Consider the following 20,657-nt stretch of genomic DNA (forward strand, 5'->3'; position numbering starts at 1 on the left):
CTGTTACTTAACGGGACCTCACCCGCATCAGGACCACCACCCTTTAAGACGCAAGGGGTGGCAATAGCGCGCGGCGGCCCAGGAAGAGAGAAAATAAAATTCGCCCCTTCTCCCTAAGCGCCCGGTGACGCCCGCTGCCAGTCAACTCCTACCCTGCAGCCCGCGGCCTCCCCTCCCACCCGCCCGCGGGCGCCGGCCCCCGGCTGCGGGCGAGGGAGGAGCGCGCGCTCGGGTGCGAGCAGGACGCGGCCCGGCCCGCGGGAGGGCGGCGGCGGCGCCGGCGGAGGAGGAGGGCGCTGAAGCCACACCCATCTGCGAGCGGATCCGGGGGCAGCGAGTCGTCGGCCGCCGAGCTCCAGCCTCCGCCCGCACCGAGCAGCGGGACCCGGGCCGCACCGGGGAGGGGCCGCTCCGGGCCGCAGCGCGAGGGCAACGAGGGGCGGCGGGGACCCGGCACCGGGCGGGGCCGGCGGCAGCGACCATGATCGCTTTGTTCAATAAGCTGCTGGACTGGTTCAAGGCCCTGTTCTGGAAGGAGGAGATGGAGCTCACACTGGTCGGGTTGCAGTACTCGGGCAAGACCACCTTCGTCAACGTGATCGCGGTACGAGGGCGCGTGGCGCGGGGCCAGGGCGCGGGCCGAGTGTCTGGCCTGTCTCCGCCTGCACTGCGCCTTGGGAAACCCGGGTCGCCGCCTGGCATGGCCGGGCACCGCCGGGCGTCGGGCGGGGGAGGAGCCGGTCCCGGCGCTTGGGGCCTAGCACGGCCGGTGGGGGACCCGGGTGGCACGCTACTCGGTCTCCCGCCCCGGCCGGGATGGCACGGCAGCAGGCAGGGGGCAGGGGAATGGGATGCAGGAGACGGGTGGTGCCCTGGGATTGGCGGCACAGAGAGGGTCTCCAGGCACCAGGGACCCGCTACCGGCTGAGACAGGCCCCCGCTCAAGGGGGCATGACAGGGCGAAAGTGCCCGGGCCTTTCCGCCCCACATGTGGAGCGTCACAGGACAGGGTGCCTGAGCAGGTTGGAGGGGGCCTGGGCCAACCCAGTCCCACCCTGAAGGCTCCATCCCATTTTGTTAGAAGATGATTCCTGACCCCACCGAGTAGAGGGGAGGTATCCCCCAGGGGCAGAGGAGTCAGCTGAGGCAGTTGGCTCAGACCCAGACTCCTCCTTCCCGGATCCTCTCCAGGACGGTGGTGTCGCCAGGGGGTCCAGAGAGGATGGCACGGAAAGGGAGTTTGGAGTATCTGCCTGGCTCAGAAGTTGCAGGAGGAGGCACTCCCTACCAGCGGATGAGTTGCAGGGGTGCTACCCACCTGGGGGCATTGAAGAGTCAGAACTGAGGATGGCATTTGTTATAGTCTTTCTGTGCCAGGGGAGTGGTGGAGAAGGAGTTAAAATCTCTCTCTCTCAAAAAAAAGGGAAGATGCGCTCCCTGGGTGTGTGAGCTGAGGCTGCAGTAATGGCTGCGGCCTGCATTTCCCAGCCAGGCAGGACTTGGGCTTGTGGGGCCCGGGAAGCCTTGGGACGGACTCTAGTGTTGTCCAGGAACCTGTCCAGTACCCAAAGATGGGATTTCCAAGAACTGTGATGTAGCCAGATACTGACAGAAAATACTGATGAGATAGGTGGGCAGGGGATAATGGCCCCCAGCCTAGGCACTGCCACCTGCCTGGGTTGTCACCCAACCTTGCAGGACCTGGGTCTCCCTGACAGGTCTCAGCATCCCTTGAGGGAGAGTAGCTGGGAGGAGTTGTTACTACACTGGGCCTGAGGCAGCAGGACAGATGGAAGGCTGGAGAGGCTGGTGCTCACGGTCACATGATTGGGCTCTGGCTTCCTTCCCTACACATGCTCTGCAGATGACCTCTGCCCCTTCCTCCACCCAGCATCTCTGACCAGGGAAGAACATCTAGGTCAGTGCCAAGGTTTGGGGCATGATATTTTTCTGAACTAACGTGCTTCTGGGCTCCTGTCTGCCTAAGCTCTGACCCTAGGGTCATAGACGCCTTGGTTAGACTTGGCATTGACTTGTCACTAGGGATCCAAGAGCCACAGCACAACACCTGGACTCCTACCTGGCTCTGCAGGCCTCGGTGGCTGGGCTTCTATGCATTTAGTTCTGGGAGATGTCTCTGGAGTAAGACTAAGAGGAGAAACAAGTAACTGAGCTCAGCTTAGGTGTCACCTCCTGTCCCCAAGGAAATGCTCCTCATGGAGCATTATTAAAGCCATGTTCCTGGACAGGAATCCACAAGTACCCAGGTGGGTTCAGTTTCTCTAGACCAGCATCAATTCAGATGAAAGGCTGTGTCACAGGGCAGAAACAGAACCCAAGAATCCCAAATTCTGCTGCCAGGGTCTAGAGTTTCTGTGACGTTCAGGGAAAGTTCCCCCTTTCTAGCCCAGATGTTCCCCTTTTTAGATATTAAGTTTATCACTTTAACTGGTATATCCTAAAAGAGCAGGCCAAGTTTCCCTTCCCTAAAAGAGGTCTTCCAAGAAAAACTGCCCCTTGCAGACTGCAGTTGGAATTCCAGCATCTGGGTAACTCCATTGTTCTCAGATCTACCAGGGCTACCTCACTGGAATGTCTGCTCACCCTGTATAGAATAAGTAGTATCTTCCAGAAAGAAATGAAGAGCCACGACCCCAGGGCTCTGTGTCCATGCCTACCACTGATCTCTTTCGTGTGTTCCCCTGGCCTCTGTCTCAGCATCTTCCCATTTGGGTTCTATTCTCTTGATGAGGTCTGGCTTTAAATAGGAATTGAGTATAGTGTGTCTAGCCACTCAGCAGGTTAATATGAATTGGAAAAGAAATTAGGTAGAAACTTTACAGTGCTTCTAAGAAACTAAAACTGATCTGAGTTCTGAAAGAATTGTGATGGTAGAAAAGTAGGAGTTTGCCTGGGCAAACAAATACTTTCAAATATTTAAAAGTATAAAAGACTGTCCTGCAGAAGAACTAGTCTTGCGGTACCCAACAGGAGTTAGGACAGAAAGCTAGAAATTATAGGAAGATGGATTCTTGATTCATCGTAATAGTTAGGGCAGACCCAGAAGGGAATGGGCCAGAGGATGTTCAAGTCTAGATGACTTAAGATTACTTCCATTCTTATCTGAGGAACTTGTGAGGCATCAGCAGGGATATTAAGTCATACCCTGATCCAACTTAGCTCTGACCATGGCTGAGCACCATGGCTGGTGCTGGGTTGGGTCTGGCTCCCTGTAGTTCTCCTAGCATCCTTCTTTGCCAAGGTCACATTCCACCAGGCTAGATTGTCATCTATTTGGGAGCCTGTGCATCTTCTCATTGCTAAAGACCAATGATGGTTCCTGTGCTATATTAAAACTAATTCTAGCTGGGCGTGGTGGCTCATGCCTTTAATCTCCACTACTCAAGAGGCTGAGATGGGAGGGTCACAAGTTCAAGGCCAGCCTGGGCAATTTAATGAGTTTCTGTTTCAAAATTTAAACTGGGGGTGTGGCAGAGCTCATGCCTAGCATGTGGGGAGGCTCTGAGTTCTATCTTCAGCACCACCAGAAGAAAAAAAGATATAAAGAAAATTCCAAGCTCCTAGTTAACCTTACTCATAATTCCTAGGAGACCAAAACCTTTGTCCCCTTTTTTATAGTATGAAACCCTGGGACCCTGGGGCCCAGAGAGGATAAAGTATCTTGTCAAAGCTCCCCTATGGTGAGGGATGAAAGAACTGGCTTCCTTCCACAGACTGAGTATTTTTTTATTTGGGTGGGTTTTTTGTTCTTTGTTTTTTGTTTGTGGTTCAACTAGGGTTGAACCCAGGGGTGCTTTACCACTGAGCCATACTCCCAGTCCTTTTTATTTACTTATTTATTTATTTTGAGATAGGGAAAGCTCACTAACTTGCTGAGGCTGGCCTTGAAATTGCCCTCCTCCTGCCTCAGCCTCCTGGGTGGCTGGGATTGTAGGTACGCGCTGCCACACCCAGCTCCATATTCTTTTAGTTTAGTTTTGTTTCTTTGGCAGTACTGGGGATTGAACCCAGGGCCTCACACATGCCAGGCAAGTGCTCTACCACTGAGCTACACCTAAGCCCCTCCATGTTCTTCATCGGCTGGGATGGGGTGGAGTGTCCTTTGGTCCAGCAGGTGCCCAGCCTTGGCAGGGCAGCTCAGAATCGTGCTGGAGCTTGGGTTCTCCCCACTTTGCCAGAGGGGAAGCAGTCCTTCTTCAGGCACACACTCCTGCTGTGATTCCTAACTACTGGGGCTCTTGGACCCTTTGGATAACTGAGAAAAATTAGGCACCCTTTCTCCAGAGGAGCATACAATCAGTCCTCCATATCGATGGGTTCTGCATCTGTGTATTCAACCAACCAAGGATCAAAAATATTTTGAAAAAAACAGACATGGTGGCTCATGCCTTTTGTCCTGGCTACTTGGGAGACTGAGGCAAGGGAATCCCTTCAGCCTAGGAGTTTGAGGCCAGCCTGGACAACACGGCGAAACCTTGTCTTATAGTTTCCAAGCTGGGTGTGGTGCTGCAAGCCTGTAATCCCAGTGGCTCGGGAGGCTGAGGCAGGAGGATCTCAAGTTCAAAGCCAGCCTCAGCATTTTAGCAAGGCCCTAAGCAACTCAGCGAGACGCTGCCTCAAAACAAAATATAAAAAAAGGGTGGGGGATGTGACTCAGTGGTTAATTACCCCTGGGTTTAATCCCCAGTACCAAAAAAAAAAAAAAAAAAAAAAAAAAAGAAACAAAACAAAAAACCAGTTTTCAGAAAAAATTTTATCTGTATTGAACATAAACCTAATTTTTCTTTCCATTATTCCCTAAGCATTATAGTACGATGACAGTATGATAACTATTTATGCATTGTTGTTAGATATTATAAGTAATCAAGAGATCATTTAAAATATAGGGGAGGATGTGTGTAGGCAAATACTGTGCCATTTTATCTAAGGGACTTGAGCATCCCCAGATTTTGGTACTGAGTGGGGGTCTTGGAACCAACCCCTGTGGATACCAAGGAAATACAGTACATATAAACAAAGCAGCACACACAGAGACGGTGTGCAATTTCAGGAAATCCATTTGGGCCCCAGGTTAGGAACCCCTGCTCTACCTTGTCACTGGACATTGGTATGGGCACTCAATTCTCACCTCATCCTAAGGTCTTGGAGAACAGGTGTCCTTGTGGGTAGAAGGGAATGATGCTCAAAGAGGACCTGAGGGGTCTTCAGGTAGACTTGGAGGTGCTGAGGAAGACTGATAGTCTCCTGCAGCTTGGCCAGTAGTCAGAGCCCTGCCTTTTATGGGAACTGAGGCAAATTATTCTACCACTGGGTGGGAGAAAAGGATGTGGTAAAGGAACAGGGCTGTCATCCTCAGGTTCGAGGTTAAGTGAGCCTTGTCTCCTGCAGCCTGATTCTGGGTGGTAAGCAGAAGTGTCCTCCGTGTGCATGAGACCTTCTCAAAGGTTTCTCAACCTAGACTGGGAGAATGTTCTTCGTATGGCCTGGGAGGGAGTTGGTTCTGGCCTTATTTGAAGTCTGTGGTTGGTTTAGAACCATCCAGAGATCTTAGGGACAGTTTAAAGGGGAGAAGTGAAAATTACTAGAATTTGAAAATGGATTATGGAGAATGGAATTACAATCAACTCTCAAGTCAGCAAACGTTCCCTAATGCTATTGCTGTAGGCATGGTCCCTCTCCCTACGAAGCTTTTGGTTTAGGGGGAAACGCACGGAAACAAATAATAGTGTGGGTCATCTACCCTAACAGATGGAGTAAAGTACACTAAACCAAAACTATTTGTAATTTTTTTTTTATTTTTATTTTTTGGTACTGGGAATTGAGCCCAGGGGCACTTAATCTCTGAGCCACATCCCCGACCCTTTTTAGGGGTCTCACTGAGTCACTGAGGGCCTTGCAAAGATGCTGAGGCTGGCTTCAAACTCACCATCCTCCTGCCTCAGCCTCCAGGCGGCTGGGATTATAGTGGTGCGCCACTGTGCCTGCCTGACTATGGATAATTCTGACATTGCTTGGCATTTATTATGTTTTGGGAGTGGTCAGTTTATACCCCTCCCCTCAATTTGCACTTGAATATTTACTGCTAATTTGAAATTGTGTCTGTTTTCCTTGACTTGTCCCTTGAGTGTTAGGCCAGGACCTCTTCCAGGTTTTTTTCCTGGGAAGTAATTTTTCTTCCACTGGAGACTAAATACAGTCAAGAGGCTTCAGTTAACAGAGTACTGTAGGTTAGATCTTACGAAGAACTTTCTCCCAGTCTAGGTTGAAAAACTTTGAGATGGCTTGAGGAAGGTGGGCCTCTTCACAAGAGATCTCCAGGTGTGGGTGGACATCTAGTTTGGTTATGGACCATCCTGCCTGAAAGCAAGGGGCATCAAGCGATGGTCCCTGTGACACTGACCCCTGGTCCCACGCTGCCCTGTGGGACGTCTGAGAGGCTCTGACTTCCCCGCTGCATTCTTTCAGCAACATCCTGGCCTGTGACCATTAGGAAGGACACATCGGGGTCCTGTGGGACTCGCACCTTTCATAATTCTACTCTTCTCTCCAGTCAGGACAGTTCAATGAGGACATGATCCCCACCGTGGGTTTCAACATGCGCAAAATCACCAAAGGGAATGTGACCATCAAGGTGAGGGGCGGGAGGCTGAAACCACCAGCAAGGTGGCTGAGGAGGAGCGCGTGTGTTGGGGAGGGCAGGAGAGACCCCTGGGAGGAGCAGGCCGGGAGAGCAGAGACGGGGGTCCCGTCGCTGGAAAGTTGGAAAAAGAGAGCTGGAAGATGTCACAGGTCACTGGAGGGGTGTGAGGACAGAGGAGGAGAGCCTGAGAGGAGGAGGTGGGGACTGTGAGGAGCCAGGATGGGTTTTGGTCACCTACTTACTACTGAGGCCATCTCACCCTCTTCTTGCTCAGCTCTGGGACATTGGGGGACAGCCCCGTTTCCGCAGCATGTGGGAGCGCTACTGCCGGGGAGTGAGTGCCATCGTGTAAGTATGGGCTGGTGGGGCTGGAGGACTCTTCAGCCTTACCTGGTCCTTCTCCACCCCACCCACCTCTGCCACACACACTGCCTGCTGGGACCTCAGAGGCACGGAATCGGAGTAGACGTAGTCCTGAGTTCATGGCCAACTTCCTGTGCACGACCTGCCTGTTTGCCCCCTGCTTGCTTCTTATTGGATGAATGCTCTGGACCCACTGCCCAGTCTAAGAACCAAACCAGCTGGACCGTCCAGGGCTCCTCATTGTCTCCTTGACTACCCCCAGCTCACGTCACCACTGTTTTGAATCTGGGGTGATTCATTGCCTTACTTTTTAGAAATAATTTTATTTGACATTTATATACCCAAACTACAGATCCTTTAGTTTTCCTGGTAGAATAGACAATAGGTGGTATTTAAACCTGATTTTTTTTTTTAAAAGTATCTTGCTGCAAGAAAATATCCTGGGATTTCCTTTGCTTTTTCCACTCTTGCCTTACATAGGCTTCCCATGAGAACCTTAGTGGGCTGCTTTGGGCTGGACTTACAGCTGATCCTACAGGGCCCAAGTCTGTGCCCCATGAGGAACAGCTTCCACAGATGGCAGGATAAAGGTGACCCGAGTCACCAGTTTCTTATCCCCATGGCTTCAGAAAGGGTTCATTGAGCAAAAGCCTTGAGCCCGGCCAGGTTTGCCCATAGCTCCAGAGGGGACCACACTGCAACATGAGGGCTCTTGCTCCCAGCACCAGCTCCTCTCTTCCTTCCTGCCCTCCATGCTTGGTGTCCACATGCCGTCCTGCCTTGCCTTTCCCCAGGTATATGGTGGACGCTGCGGACCAGGAGAAGATCGAGGCCTCCAAAAATGAACTCCACAACCTGCTGGACAAACCTCAGTTGCAGGGCATACCGGTCAGCAAGGGAATGGAGTGGGAGGCAGGAGGGAGCTTGGCTGGGAAGTCATTGGGAGTGGGAGGAAAGCCTGGCCCCCAGGGTGGAGAGAGGAGGTGGGGAAGGGTGGAGCTGCTCTCCACCTAATCCTCATCCTTCCTCCACTGTAGGTCTTAGTCCTGGGTAACAAGCGGGACCTCCCAGGGGCACTGGATGAGAAGGAACTGATTGAAAAAATGTGAGTTTGATGGTTCTTTGTACTTCCAGCTCCCCAAACTCCCCAGCCACCAGACTTGGAGGCTGGGCTTGTTGCAGTTTTCAGCATTCACCACATGGTGGCAGCAGAAGGCACCTTTCCAAGAGCCTCACCCTTATTGTAGCCGGTTTAAGCAGAAAAAGCCCCTGTCTTCCCCTAGTCCCAGGTTCCCAGGCAGTCCCAGCCTCAGTAGGCTCTACTGTGGTCTCCCCCTAGGAATCTGTCTGCCATCCAGGACCGAGAGATCTGCTGCTACTCCATCTCCTGCAAAGAGAAAGACAACATTGGTGCGTGAGTTTGGGGAGCTACTGAGCTTTGGGGAGTGGCAGTGGGGAGAGGAGAGACCTTTTCTAGATGTCTTAGCATTGGGCTCTCAGAGGTTCCCAGTCCACAACTGGCCTTTAGCACAAAGCTTTGGGGTCTTCTGGTGCCGTGGGCCACCAGGAGGTCCCACTCTGAGCATATACTAGCTTCTGCCCCACTGATGTGTGACCTTGGGCCACCACCCTCTTCCACACTTCTGAGGTTATGGGTTGAACCAGACAGCTCCAGGTCACTCCACATGCTGGGGCTCTGTCTTTGTCCTTCTGGCGCTGTTTGGAACGTTGTCAGCCTGGGCTTTGTGTGCCCTTCGACTTGCTCCCTGGCTGTGGTTTAGGGGATCCCTGGGCTCATTGCCACACCCCAGCCAGCTTCTTCTACACCCCAGCGTGCAGCAAAGCCTTATGCACTTCTCTCTCGCCTCCTGCGCAGACATCACCCTACAGTGGCTTATTCAACACTCAAAGTCACGGAGAAGCTGAGACCGCGGCCCTTCTCCCTCTGACCAGGGACGGCGGTGATCTAAACCTGAAGCCGAGCTCCCCGCCCACCCCATCCCCCCCAACCCACCCCTCCTCACTCGGTGAGGGGACGGCCCTCTGGGGCTCCCAGAGTCCCATTCTGCTGAGGTTTGAACTCCTGTTTTTATTGTAAAATAAATTGCCCCCCATCTGGGCCCCTAACCTCTCCCCCTTCTCTACCTTCATCCCTTCACCCAACCCTGCTTCCCTCCAGCAGCCCTGGCCCCACGGCCCCCAGCTTCCCCCTGTCCTGCGCCTCTACTTCCCTTTTCAACACTCTCTGTTGTTGTCCTGTGTGTACAGTATATATATGTATATATATTTTAATTTTTTAATTTAAGCAAAGACTAAAATCAACCATTTGATGCTGCAGGGGCCATTCAGGATCTGGGAGGGGGCAGTCTGGAGAGAAGGAAAGAGATGCAGGGTGGGCTTGGGGCAAGTTCAGACCCTAGGCAGAGGCTGGCACCTGGGTCAGGTACCAGCCCCAGGTGCTGGTGGCTGCTTCCGTGTCCTGCGTGTTTCTGTCTCCCAGCCTGGCTTGCCAGAGACCACCAGGCCTAAGGGGCAGGCAAGCGGTGTCCATGCTGCCCCAGCACCCTCTCCGCCTGTTCCTGGTCCCTGGCTCCTGCCCCTACCCAGGGCCCCCACCTCCAGGGCCCACCTCTTTTTCTGTTCTCATTTTGCAGAGTTGCACAAGGAGAGAACTCAGCATGGGGGGTTGGTTCTTTGGGTTTTGTTTTTGTTTATTTGTTTAATTTAATGATTTGTAAAGTGATGTTCCTCTTCCTTTTTTACACTTTTCAGCTCATATTTAACCTCTGTTTGGAATATGATTCTTGTAACTGTACAATTTTTTTTGCCTCCTAATAATAATAACAACAATAAATTACCAATTTTGCGTTGGGGGGTGCGTGGTGCCGGTTATTTTTCTGCTGATGGTAATGGCTGGCCAGCGGGCCCGTGGGGATGCCGGCCCACCCCACACACTGGGCACAAACAGCCACGGGGAGCTGGCCCCCAGTGGGGCACGTGTTCCCCCGGGAACAATGGTCCCTCACAGGACAGCCTCCCACACGTGTGTCTGGGTTCCAGTGTTGCCTCCTTCCCATTCTCTTTTCAAACTTTCATGTGGTCCCAGCCTTGAGCTGGCAGCTGCCAAGCGAGGCTGAGGATCTATCTGTGGAAGGAGCTGCCCGGGCCCGGGTCAGAGTGTCCTGCCTCACTGTGCTCCAACGGAGCTTCTGTTTCTCTACAGCCAGTTCAGCCCTTAGCCCTTCTCTTTTCCAAGTCCCTGACCTCACCTGCCATTAGGGTTGGATCAGAACCAGAACTCTGCCCACCCCTCAGCCCCAGGCTGCAGCTGGAGCCAGTTAAGTGTCTTCCCAGAGTAGTCCAGGCCTGCAGAGCCCGGTGGGTTAACTCCTTTACCTCCTTTCTGTTGGTGTCCTCGCTCCTGGTTTCCTGGGAGAGGCCCTACCTTCACCCCTCTGCCCGTTGAGTCCTCCCCCTACCCTGCCTGTCTAGCCAGACCTCTCTGTGATGCCCACAGCTACTGCCCCAGGGCCTTGTCGGCCCTGCTCACTCAAATCCGAAGCCATCTTGACCCAGTTTTCAATAAGCCCTGCCTCCTGGCTCCGCCTCCCCTTCACCCTGGAAAATGGAGCAGGCCCCTGCAGAACACCCTGTCCCTTCCTGCCTCTAGAGGAAGAAGATGCCACATTTGCCCTTAGTTCTGCAAATGGGCTCCCAGGACCCTGTGCCCTTGGACTCCCCAGTCCTGAGCTCTCCCAGCCCCTCGCCCTTCATCCATGCCCCGGGCTGCTTCTTGGAGGCACTGTCTCTCCCTCAGCCATCAGAGAAGCACCCTGCCTAGAGGGGCAGTCCCCATTCCCAGAAGAGTTTGAAGAAGGATTTTAGATGGGATTTGGGAACTAGAGCTAAGTGATTCTGGGGTGACTTCCAACCCCTAAGGATCTAGTTAAGGAGGTTGAAGGTGGGCCCAGGCTCTGGTCCCCATCCTCATGGCTCATGGCTGGGTTTGCCTCTGGCCCAGAGCCTAGGGATGGACCCACAGTCTTATTCATTTGGGGATTTCAGGGCTGAGGTGCCTCAGGTCTGTCCTCCTTCAACAGAGTAAAAGTTGGAGGTAAGAGGCATTAGTTACCAGTAAGTAAGCCAGCGGGCATCTCCCTAGCCCAGGGTCTGCGTGAAGCAGGTGCCTAATAAGACGTAAGAACTCATTTAAGTTGAACAGGGAACAGACTAGGAATATGGTATAGGTAATTGTCACGTTTAGGGCTTGATGCCAAAACTGGATAAGTTTAAAGACACTGTGATCAGGAATTGTTTAAGACCCCGACCTGGAAAGGGAGAGAAGGTAACAGGCACCAGGCCAGATGCTTGACATATCTTGTCTCATTTAATGACCACAGTCCTCTGTGAAGGAGGGATTGCTTCTGTCTCCCAGGTAAGGAAGTAGAGATAGGCTAAGTGACTGCATTCAGGCCCCAGGGTATATCCTGGAGCTGAGATGGAATGAGGGGGTCCCTGGACAGAGGGGAGTCGCAGAGGATCCTGCCCACAGCAGGGGCTGAGGGCTGCTCAGCTGGGGTCTGCCCTCAGGGGTAAGTGTCAGCATCTCCTCCGAGGACTCCAGCTCAAGTCTACCGCCCACCCCTCTACCTTCCCCCGCCCCAAGCCTGGGACCCCTCAGCAACAAACCACACATTGTTCCCTAGCTGGCCCAGGCTGGAGGGACAGTGGCTCTTTCCCAAGGCAGGCCAGCCTGCTGACTAATTCTGCAAGCCATTCACGTCGGCAGGCCTGGGAGGCAGCGGCAGCGGCAGGGGCTTCCAGCCACCACCTCGCCCCCTTCAGCTCTAAGCAGGCCAGCCAGCAGGAGGGAGGGACCAAGGGTAGCCTTTGTGGAAAGTCCCCCCAAACAGGATGTTGAGGTGTCCCCCACCCCGAGCCTCCCACCCTCAGCCCTGCCCCTGTCTTCACCTCGGTTCACCCGGCCCCCGCCCCTGCCTCCTTAGGAAGCTATTGGTGCGTGGAGGACAGGGTGGGCTGGGGGAGAAAGGGGCTTAGGGGGAGACGGGAGGAAGCACCCCTGGCAGCTCCAAGCACTCGCCCGCCCTTGGCCCCCTCTCCAGCCTGCCCCACCTCCTATCTAAAGTTTCTAGACAAAGCTGGGGGTTCTGGTCACTGTGGCAACAGGTCTGCTGAAAAGTGGGTGGGTGTCATTCCCCAGCACAAAGGGTGTGCGCATGGCAGTACCGTCACCTAGCAACAGCCTCTCCTGGCGTTGTCACCAGCCCTGGGGGTGGGCACCAGGCAGAAGGAACAAGGAAGGCAGTTACGATCTCTAGAGGTGGGGGGAGCTCAGGCCCTGGCCAGGCTGAGACCAAGGGGTATGGGGGGCTAGACAGAGGAAGATGGGGCTGGGGCCACTCCGAAGCCCCTGCCCCTTACCATCCTGGGCCCCTCAGGACGCTTCCTGAGACCCCATTCGGATGGGTGTTCCAGGTGGCCTGGCGACAGGAGTCTCTGTTGGGACCCAGAGCTGACCGTTAGGCAGGGCAGGGTGACTTGGGGGAAAGCTGAGCCTATCTGGGCAAAGAGTGTTGGTGGCCCAGGTGGGACATCGCTTCTGGTTGATGGCACGCCAGCTCCTCAGGGAGCAGCAGGGTGAAGGCGACCCTCCAGGAGGGCCCAGAGGCAGAGCCGGGGGAAGCTGACTTCAGAGATGGGGACCAGCAGGAGGAGCTGCGGGGTCTGTTCGGGACATAGCATGCAGCCCTGGCAGGAAGGGTGCAGTGTGGCGGGGGCGGGCAGGCAGGGGACAGGCAGCTGGGCCATCTATGGGCAAAACAGTCCGTTCTAAGAAACTGAACAAGAGCCGCTCTCAGCGAGAGAGGCTGGGAAGCCCTGAAAGTCACAGAGGGAAGGCCATGGATTCCCTCAAATGGGGGCTTTGTGAAAAGAGGGCAAACCGGAGGCGGGGGCTCCAGAGGAGGTAAGCTGGCAGCCTTTGGACTTCCCAGAGACCCTGGGTCTAGGCCAGAATGAAGCCTGAGTCCTCCGCCTCCCCAGAGCCTCCATCCTCTCTGTCCCTCAAAAGTCATAATGCGAGAGGGCCAGGCAGCAGCCACAGGCCAGGGCCCAAGGGGGTCAGGAAGAATGCCCCCAGGACACTGCCCTGTCCTGGGGGAGGCCCAGAGGCATCGGGCACTGCCAGGACATGGCACAAAGAAGTGCAGGGGGCATAGGCGTAGTTCTATCTAGTTTATTTTCAAGAATGGCCTTCTGTAGGGAAGAACCTAACAGGAGAGGTTTGGACAGGGCCACCTGGGGCACCTCGGAGAAGGGAGAGGGAAGAGAAAAATCTTCTGGAAGAAGGGAGGAGGTCTCCCTGGCTGGGACAGATTCAGTCCAGAGAAAACGGTAGTGAGCCTGGTCAGGCTGAGTCCCCTATTCCAGGACAGACCCCTGGGTTGCGGGTGGGCTCGCCTAACATATAGTCAGGATCCCAGGCAAAGAAAGGGAAGCAGGGATGCAAACAAGGAAGGGAAGGCCGCGTTCAGGCTCCCAGGCGGTGGGACAGAGATTTGGGGCAGTTTTAGGGACCTAGGAGCATCACCGCCCACCCGTGGTAAGAACAGGGCCAGAAGGCCCCCAGAGCAACAGGAAAGGCCCTGCTTGGGAAAGGAGATTCGACACCCCCAACCTTGTCAAGAGGAGCCACGTCCATGTCTAGACACCAAGATGGGCAGCAAAGCAAGACCTATGGGGAAAGAAACAGCAGGCTGGGCTCTGGCTCGGGTGGCGGCCCCTCCCAGCCTGCTCTGCCCCAGCTCCTGGGTCCCCCTCCCCGCTGGGGCCTGGCCTCAGCAAGGCGTGCCCAGGGGCAGGAGCGGGGGGGACTCCCTGGGCTTGTGGAAGTAGATGGAGGAGGACGCCTCGGCTTTGAGCTTGCCGTCCGGGCCTCCGGCCGTCGAGGCCTCCGAGGCCCCGCACTCCTGGCAGCAGCAGCAGCAGCAGCAGTCCAGGAAGGCCTGGCCCAGCGGCCTGCAGATGCACAGGAGGAGCACGGGGGTGACGGCGCCTTTGAAGAAGGTGGAGAACTGGTTGACGAGGCCCAGGAGGTCCAGGGTCTGGCGGGTGAGCTCGGTGGAGAGATAGGCCACCACGATGTTGCAGACGTTCTCCGGGAGGGTGCACAAGGCGTAGACCACCGTCAGGCCCACCACGGTGCTGTTGAGCTGGCTCTCACACTGCTCGTGTTTACCTGCCCGGCACTCCGGCTTCCTACCTGGTGGGCCCCGCACTCGCCACGTCACCAGCTGGCAGGTGACCGTGAAGAGGATGGGCAGGCAGAAGTAGCAGCCAAAGTACCACCACATGCGGGCGTTCTGGTAGGTCATCACCAGCGAGTAGAGGGACTCTGGCAAGCTGGCAGAGGGTTTCATGATGCACGAGTCCACGGTGCCCGTGGTGGGGGCTGGCTCCTGCACCAGCTGCCACAGCAGGAGCTCGGGCACTGCCAGAGTCATGGAGCCCACCCAGATGACAGCCAGCTTGGCCAAGATCGACTGGCACCGCTCAATGGGCCTCACCTTGGGCAGGGTGCTGGTGGCCACATGGAAGCGGTCAATGCCCAGGGCACAGAGGCTAAAAGTCGTGACTCCCAGGGAGGAGACCTGTGGGCAAGGGTGTGGAGGGAGACAGAGGCACTTGATCAAAACCTGTGCAACAGGAAAGAAACTCTGGTTTCTGGCCTAGACAGACCGTGAATTACTTCCTATATGGCATGGGAATAATAGTAACAGTTACCATTTGGTGAGAATTTTCTACCTGTGTCTTCCATACATCTTACAAAACCATCTTACAAACATCTTACAAAAGAAGAAACTGAGGGTCAGGCAGAAAAAGTTGGCAGAGCTGAAGTTGCCCCACACCTGCCTCCTTCCTTGAGCCAGGGGGAGTTCATCCTGTCTCTCCAGACCCCAGTGCTCTCTGAGAGACTGAGAATCATCACTAAGGAAGACCCAGAACTTCAGGACAAAGACATAGAATTTCTGGGTCTTTGGAGCGCTTTTCGCTTCCTGTACCCCCTTACAGGCATTCATTGGGTACGGTTCTTGGGAAGCGTGGCTCGTACACTCGTCCCCTCTCTCTGTCTCTCCCTTCCTTCCTCTCCCCCTTGTCCTGAAAAGCCCAGGGCCTGACTGCATGGGGAGCAGCCCCCTTCAAGCAGCCTGGGCCCACCATCCCTGCATGCTATTCATCGAACGCACAGGAAGATCAGCCGTGAGCCAAGAGGAAGAAGCCCCAGCAGAGGGGAAGAAAGTGCCAAAGAGCATAAAAGAAGAGAACCCTCCCAGCTCTCCAGCGAGGCTCAGCCACACTCCCACTGGGCTCCGCCCCCGCCCCTACATCCCAATTCTTCCCTCTTCTGGCCGGGGGAGCACAATCCCTGGCTTATTCGCACTGCTGAGTGTCCTTTGTGAACCCCAGCCCCCTCTCTTGGCAGAGGAGCCCAGGCCTGCAGAGGAGCAGCCTTCGGGCTCCAGCCTCGGCAACAACACCATTCTTTCTCCTTCCTTCCCCGCATCTCGAAGCATATCCAAATTTTATTCCAGGCTGCCTTCCCCACTGCTCTCTGCGAGGGGCCCTCCTGACATCCTCCCAACAAGAGAGTTCTGGGCAAGTGTGCTTTGTCCCCCCATGCCCATTCCATCTCCCAGCCCAGCAGGAGCGCCTCCGTCAGCTCAAGGACCATCTCTTTCCCCGGGTCAGAGCCTACATATTAGGCATTTTGGACCCACAGTCGAGCAAGGCCAGGTACCCATTGACCTACCAGTCACATGCAAGAAAGTTTATGAAGTCGGCATTTTGCCCCTCTTGCCCTTATACTATTCCCAAATAAAATCCAATGATTTTAATTCTAAACACTTTAATGCACATTACCCATTTAAACCTCCAAAGGAAAAAAGGGAGCTGGGGAGTGCAGCTCAGTGGTCGAGTGCTTGCCTGGCATATATGAGTCCCTGGGTTTAATCCCCAACACCAGAAGGAAAAAAAAATCATTCAAATAGTTATTGCTGTTACTGTTATCCCCAATTTACAGATGAGGAAACTGAGGTTTAGGCAGGTTAAGTAACTTACCAAGCTCACTCGGCTAGCAATTAGCAAAAGCCGGTTTTCTAAACTAGACTGTCTGACCACTCACAGCTCACCCAGGTGACGATGATGTTATCCCACGTTGTAGGGATGACCCAGAGTACCCTTAGATTACCATCAGTGGGCGCCTGGGCTTAGGAGGACAGGAAAGGATGGTTCTAACTACTGATCTCAGAGAGTCTGTCCAAGCATGAAGTCATCGCTAACACAGCCGACGGGGTGGAGAGCTAGGAACAGGACCTGTATTCAATGCTCCATCCTGACTGGGCACAGTGATGCACATCTGTAGCCCCAGCTACTCAGGAGATTGAGGTAGGAAGATACCAAGTTCAAGGCCAACCTAAGCAACTTAGTGACACCCTAACTCAAAATAAAATTAAGTGTGAACATGGCACCGTTTGTGCTGCTACCCTTCTGGGGGCTCCTGGCTCCTACCAGCCTCCCAAGTGGCCCTTTAGCACTATCAGAGTTCTACTTGGGGGATCTGCCACATGACAAGGTGGAGTGGTTGGAAACTCGGACTGACCTTGAGTATCACCACTGGTTTCCTGTGGTTCTAGCTCATCAAACAATGAAGATGTTTTAAAAGAAGAAATGATTTGGAAGAAACTTTGGAAATAACTAATATAGTATGCTCCATATAATGATTATAGAAGTTTCTCTGGATTCAACAATCGATAGAGTTTTGAATGTCAGAGAAAAAGTTATACATGAATATATATGAAGTCGGAGTTTGTGTTTCACATTACTAAATGAAAGAAAAATACTTCTGTATTCTTCAAATAAAATTAGATAAAATTAAAAAGGCTGAGGATGTAGCTCAGTGGTAGAGTGCTTGTCTAGCATGTACAAGACCCTGGGTTCAATCCCCTGTACTGAAAAAGAGAAAGAGAAAGAAATGCCTGATATTTGATTCCTTCTACAACCAGGCAGGCAGGTCACCTAGGTCACAGAGCATCATCCATGGAGAAAAAGCAGCCTTCACAGGGAGACCACAGTCACTCCAGGGTTTAGTGTTTATTATGTAACCAAGATTTAAAAGGCCACTTAAAGGCTGGGGAGGTGACTCAGTGATTGAGCACCTACCTAGCATGTGTGAGGCCCTGGCTCAATCGCCCGTACCCACCACCCCCCCACACACACACGCAAAGGCCACTTGCTTATTCTGTGTTCTCGTATAGAGATAGCAGCCTTCCTGGTCCACATATGTGGGTACACTTGGGCAGTGATTAAGCTGTCTCTGTGATCTACACAACCTTTAACACCATGTGCTTATCTTAATGAAGAAAGTCCCAGAAGCAGGGACTTAGTGACACATTTTAGAATTAGTAGAATGAGCCAGCTAGAAGGGCCATCTGGTCTACCCACCCTGCTTTGGTGGGAGATAAGGAAATGGAAGAGGGGGTGTGGGCTGCCCAGAGACACCCAGCACGTCAGGGACAGAGCGGAGACCAGGGACCCTGTTGGTTCCGGGGCTCAGAAGTGAGTCTTCTCTTTCAGAGAGGATTTAGAAGGTGAATGATGGAGATGGCAGCAATGACACCGATAACCACAGTTGGCGGGGAAGGAAGTTCTGTCCTTCTGGCGTTTGCACTCGCAGGGAGCAGGAGGCAGGATGGTGAGGAATTAAGATGGGGAGCTGTGGGTGTGGGGCAGCGGCAGTGGGTACAGAGGGAAAGAAGGAGACTTAACAAAGGACAGAGGGACTTCTTGGGTGGAACAGTGGGGGAGGGCAGAGGCAGAGAAAGCAGCAGCTTGGGTCCAGAGAACCGGCGAGAGACTTGCCCAGAGTTTGCTCCCGCCCGGGTTGGGGCTGAACCCCAGGTTCCTGCACACCACCACGTCCCCTGGCCCACCTTGTTCTCCTGAGAGCTACCGGAAACCAACACCAAGTTCAATTCTTTCCCCAGCCCCAGGGAGAAGTGAGTGAAGTCAGAGCTCCAGGGGTCTGGGGTTCTGTGCACCCAGATCCCAGGGCCTGAAGGAAACTTTGAGCTGCTGCGAGGAATTGCAGCCCCACAGCTGAGCTCTGGAAGCGAACACACTCACCTCCATGAAGGGCACGGCCCGGCAAGAAACGTCACCCAGCAGTCTCTGCTTGGTGATCTCGTTGAAGATGACAACAGGGAGGCAGAAAAAGAGAACCAGGAAGTCCCAGAGGGCCAGGCTGGCGAGGATGGAGTTCCAGGCACTCTTCAGGTAGTAGCTGTGCCACACGATGCACATGACTGACAGGTTGCCCACTATGCCCACGGCGAACACCACCAGGGCCAGGAGCATGATGGCGTAGGCACTGTAGGAGCTCTCGGTCACCGGGTACAGAGGGTTCTGGATCCGCAGCCTCTGACCTGGCACCCCCGTCAGGTTGCCCCTCAACTCCTGCCCGCTGCTCAGGGTGCCCCCATCCTTGTCTGGGCTGGGGCTGGTGGCCTCCAACAATTTGGTGGGCTGCAGGCCAGCAGGGTGGATGGGCCGGGGGTACTCAGCCCACTCCTCAGGCACGTAATGCTGCACCTCTTTGGCCTCCTCATCCTCAGTGCCTCGCTTGGATCGGCTCTGCTGCTCTTGGGCCTCGGCTGTGTGCCTGCCCAAGGGCGAGGGGGCACCCCCAGAGACCCTGCTCAACCCTGCAGCCAGCACCACAGTAAGAGACACAGCCAGGGGACACAGCCACCGCATGGCCGGACAAGCAGGACACAACTGCCCTGGGGAGAGCAGGTGAGGGCAGAAGACCCAAGAGCTGGTGGAATCAAGAGAGGCAGCTGGCCGGCTGGGTCCGCCTCCAGTCAGGCGTCTGGCATGGCCGGCCCTCCCTCCCACCCCGTTGGCCACAGGCTGGCCAGGGCCCTCTGCTGGACACAGAGGAGTCTTTGCTGCCCTCAACATGTCATCCTCCGGACACTCCCTCTCAGGTCCCTGGACCACAGCAGATCAGACTGGGGCCCTCAGAGGGCACCTGCTCCAGGCCACTTAGAACAGGGAGAAGATGTAGCTTGCCCCATAAGGCAGGAGAAGAACTGAGTAAACTCTAAGGCAGCTCCTACATTAAAAACTGAGCAATAGGACTCGGGGTGGTGTAGCTCAGTGGGAAAGGGCTTGCCTGCATGCACGAGGCCCTGAGTTCCATCCTGATCCCCAGCACTATCCAAAACACACAAACAAACAACTGAACAATAAGACTCACTGCAATTATTGAACACTTACTAAGTCTTAGCATACAGCTGACGTTTTTTTTTTCTGTTTTGTTCTTATAGTGCTGGGGATTGAACCCAGGGCCTCTCAAATGCTAGGCAACCACTCTACCATTGAACTACATCCCCAGCCCTTTTATTTTATTTTGAGACAGGGCCTCACTAAATTTCCCAGTCTGGCCTCAAATTTGAGATCCTCCTGCCTCGGCCTCCAGAGTAGCTGGGATTACAGGCATGCGCCACTGTGCCCAGCTTCAGCTAATTTCTTACTGAACCGTCACTCTTTTCTATGGGGTAAATACTATTGTTACCTATTTTAACCTAATTGTTTTAGGTTCGAAATATGAGATTTATAGAGGTCAGTCACTCTGTACATAGCAGATATGAGGCAGAGCCAGACTCAGATCCTGAATCTAACTCCAGAGCCTTGAACTCAATTCTGTTCTCAACGGTCAAGAGCCCACCAACTTGCCTCCTAACCACAAACTCCTGGAGGAAAGCAGCAACAAGCAAGGTTTCAAAACAGCACATTCTTGACTGGAGATGTAGCGCAGTGGTACAGCACTTTCATCTGGCATGCCTGAGGTCCTGGGTTTGGTCCCCAGCGCCACAACACGCACACACACACACACACACACACACACACACCCTGAGCCAGACACAAGGTGGAAGGGCATTTGCAATAGCACATCTTTTCTGGGTACCTGCCACGCTCTAGGAACTTTGGCATACAAAAATGCAAAAGACTTCTGCCACCAAGGAGCTTTTAGTTCAGGTGGAAAATAAATATGCAAATCAATAATTACAACTCAGTGCGTTAGATGCTTTGGTAAGCAAGGGTCATGATGCCAAGGGATCCCAGAGAAGCCTGGGGGAATCTGGAAGGTGTCCAAAGCAAGGTGATATTTGAATGGGTCCTGAAAAATTCCTGAGTTTGCTGGCGGACTGCGGAAAAGAAGGGAGCTGGGGACAGAAGATACGGCACCTGCCAAGGCTTGGCGGTGTGAAAGTGCACGGCATCCTGCAAAATGTCACAGAGCTGCAGCCCACGTCGGGGAGCTTGGGGAGAGGGCATGAGCACACGGGGCAAGGGAGGAAGAACCAGGAAGGACTTTGTACGCTTAGCCAAAGAGCTGAGATATGATCTCAAAGGCAACAGAGAGTACCACTGGTTGGGATGCAGAGGGAATGGCCTTGTTCAGGTTATTTTCAAGGGGTCCTGGATGGGGAGCTGTGTGGCCAGAGCCGGAGATGCACAGATTCCAGGGAAAGCCAACAGCACCAAGGGG

At 54.1% G+C, this 20,657-nt stretch overlaps 2 protein-coding genes and 1 non-coding gene across 3 annotated transcripts; 1 reads left to right on the forward strand and 2 right to left on the reverse strand.

Annotated features, from left to right (window-relative positions):
* The first annotated feature begins 276 nt into the window (after window positions 1-276).
* On the forward strand, window positions 277-9,896 carry Arl8a (ADP ribosylation factor like GTPase 8A). The gene is made up of 7 exons (XM_047521099.1): window positions 277-604; window positions 6,572-6,652; window positions 6,936-7,009; window positions 7,819-7,912; window positions 8,062-8,129; window positions 8,364-8,434; window positions 8,901-9,896. The coding sequence occupies exons 1-7, from the start codon at window positions 482-484 to the stop codon at window positions 8,948-8,950; spliced, it is 561 nt and encodes a 186-aa protein (XP_047377055.1). The 5' UTR covers window positions 277-481; the 3' UTR covers window positions 8,951-9,896.
* On the reverse strand, window positions 4,008-4,082 carry Trnaa-ggc (transfer RNA alanine (anticodon GGC)). The gene has a single exon. It is a non-coding gene; the product is annotated as a tRNA-Ala (tRNA).
* Window positions 9,897-13,265: 3,369 nt separating the features above from the next.
* On the reverse strand, window positions 13,266-18,959 carry Gpr37l1 (G protein-coupled receptor 37 like 1). The gene is made up of 2 exons (XM_047521098.1): window positions 18,227-18,959; window positions 13,266-14,694 (listed from the first exon to the last, which is right to left on the reverse strand). Exons 1-2 carry the CDS (start codon window positions 18,854-18,856, stop codon window positions 13,882-13,884), a joined length of 1,443 nt encoding a protein of 480 aa, XP_047377054.1. The 5' UTR covers window positions 18,857-18,959; the 3' UTR covers window positions 13,266-13,881.
* Between the last annotated feature and the right edge of the window lie 1,698 nt (window positions 18,960-20,657).

The sequence above is a fragment of the Sciurus carolinensis genome, chromosome 12, assembly GCF_902686445.1.
Source record: "Sciurus carolinensis chromosome 12, mSciCar1.2, whole genome shotgun sequence".
NCBI classification, from domain to species: Eukaryota; Metazoa; Chordata; class Mammalia; order Rodentia; family Sciuridae; genus Sciurus; species Sciurus carolinensis.

Bases quoted from the DNA above. Each gene is read 5' to 3' on its own strand.
- Arl8a (XM_047521099.1), top strand. From the start codon at position 482: ATGATCGCTTTGTTCAATAAGCTGCTGGACTGGTTCAAGGCCCTGTTC. The intron at 6,653-6,935 runs GTGAGGGGCGGG...CTTCTTGCTCAG, and splicing joins AAGGGAATGTGACCATCAAG to CTCTGGGACATTGGGGGACA. The intron at 7,913-8,061 runs GTCAGCAAGGGA...CCTCCACTGTAG, and splicing joins CTCAGTTGCAGGGCATACCG to GTCTTAGTCCTGGGTAACAA.
- Gpr37l1 (XM_047521098.1), bottom strand. From the start codon at position 18,856: ATGCGGTGGCTGTGTCCCCTGGCTGTGTCTCTTACTGTGGTGCTGGCT. The intron at 14,695-18,226 runs GTGAGTGTGTTC...CCTTGCCCACAG, and splicing joins GGGCCGTGCCCTTCATGGAG to GTCTCCTCCCTGGGAGTCAC.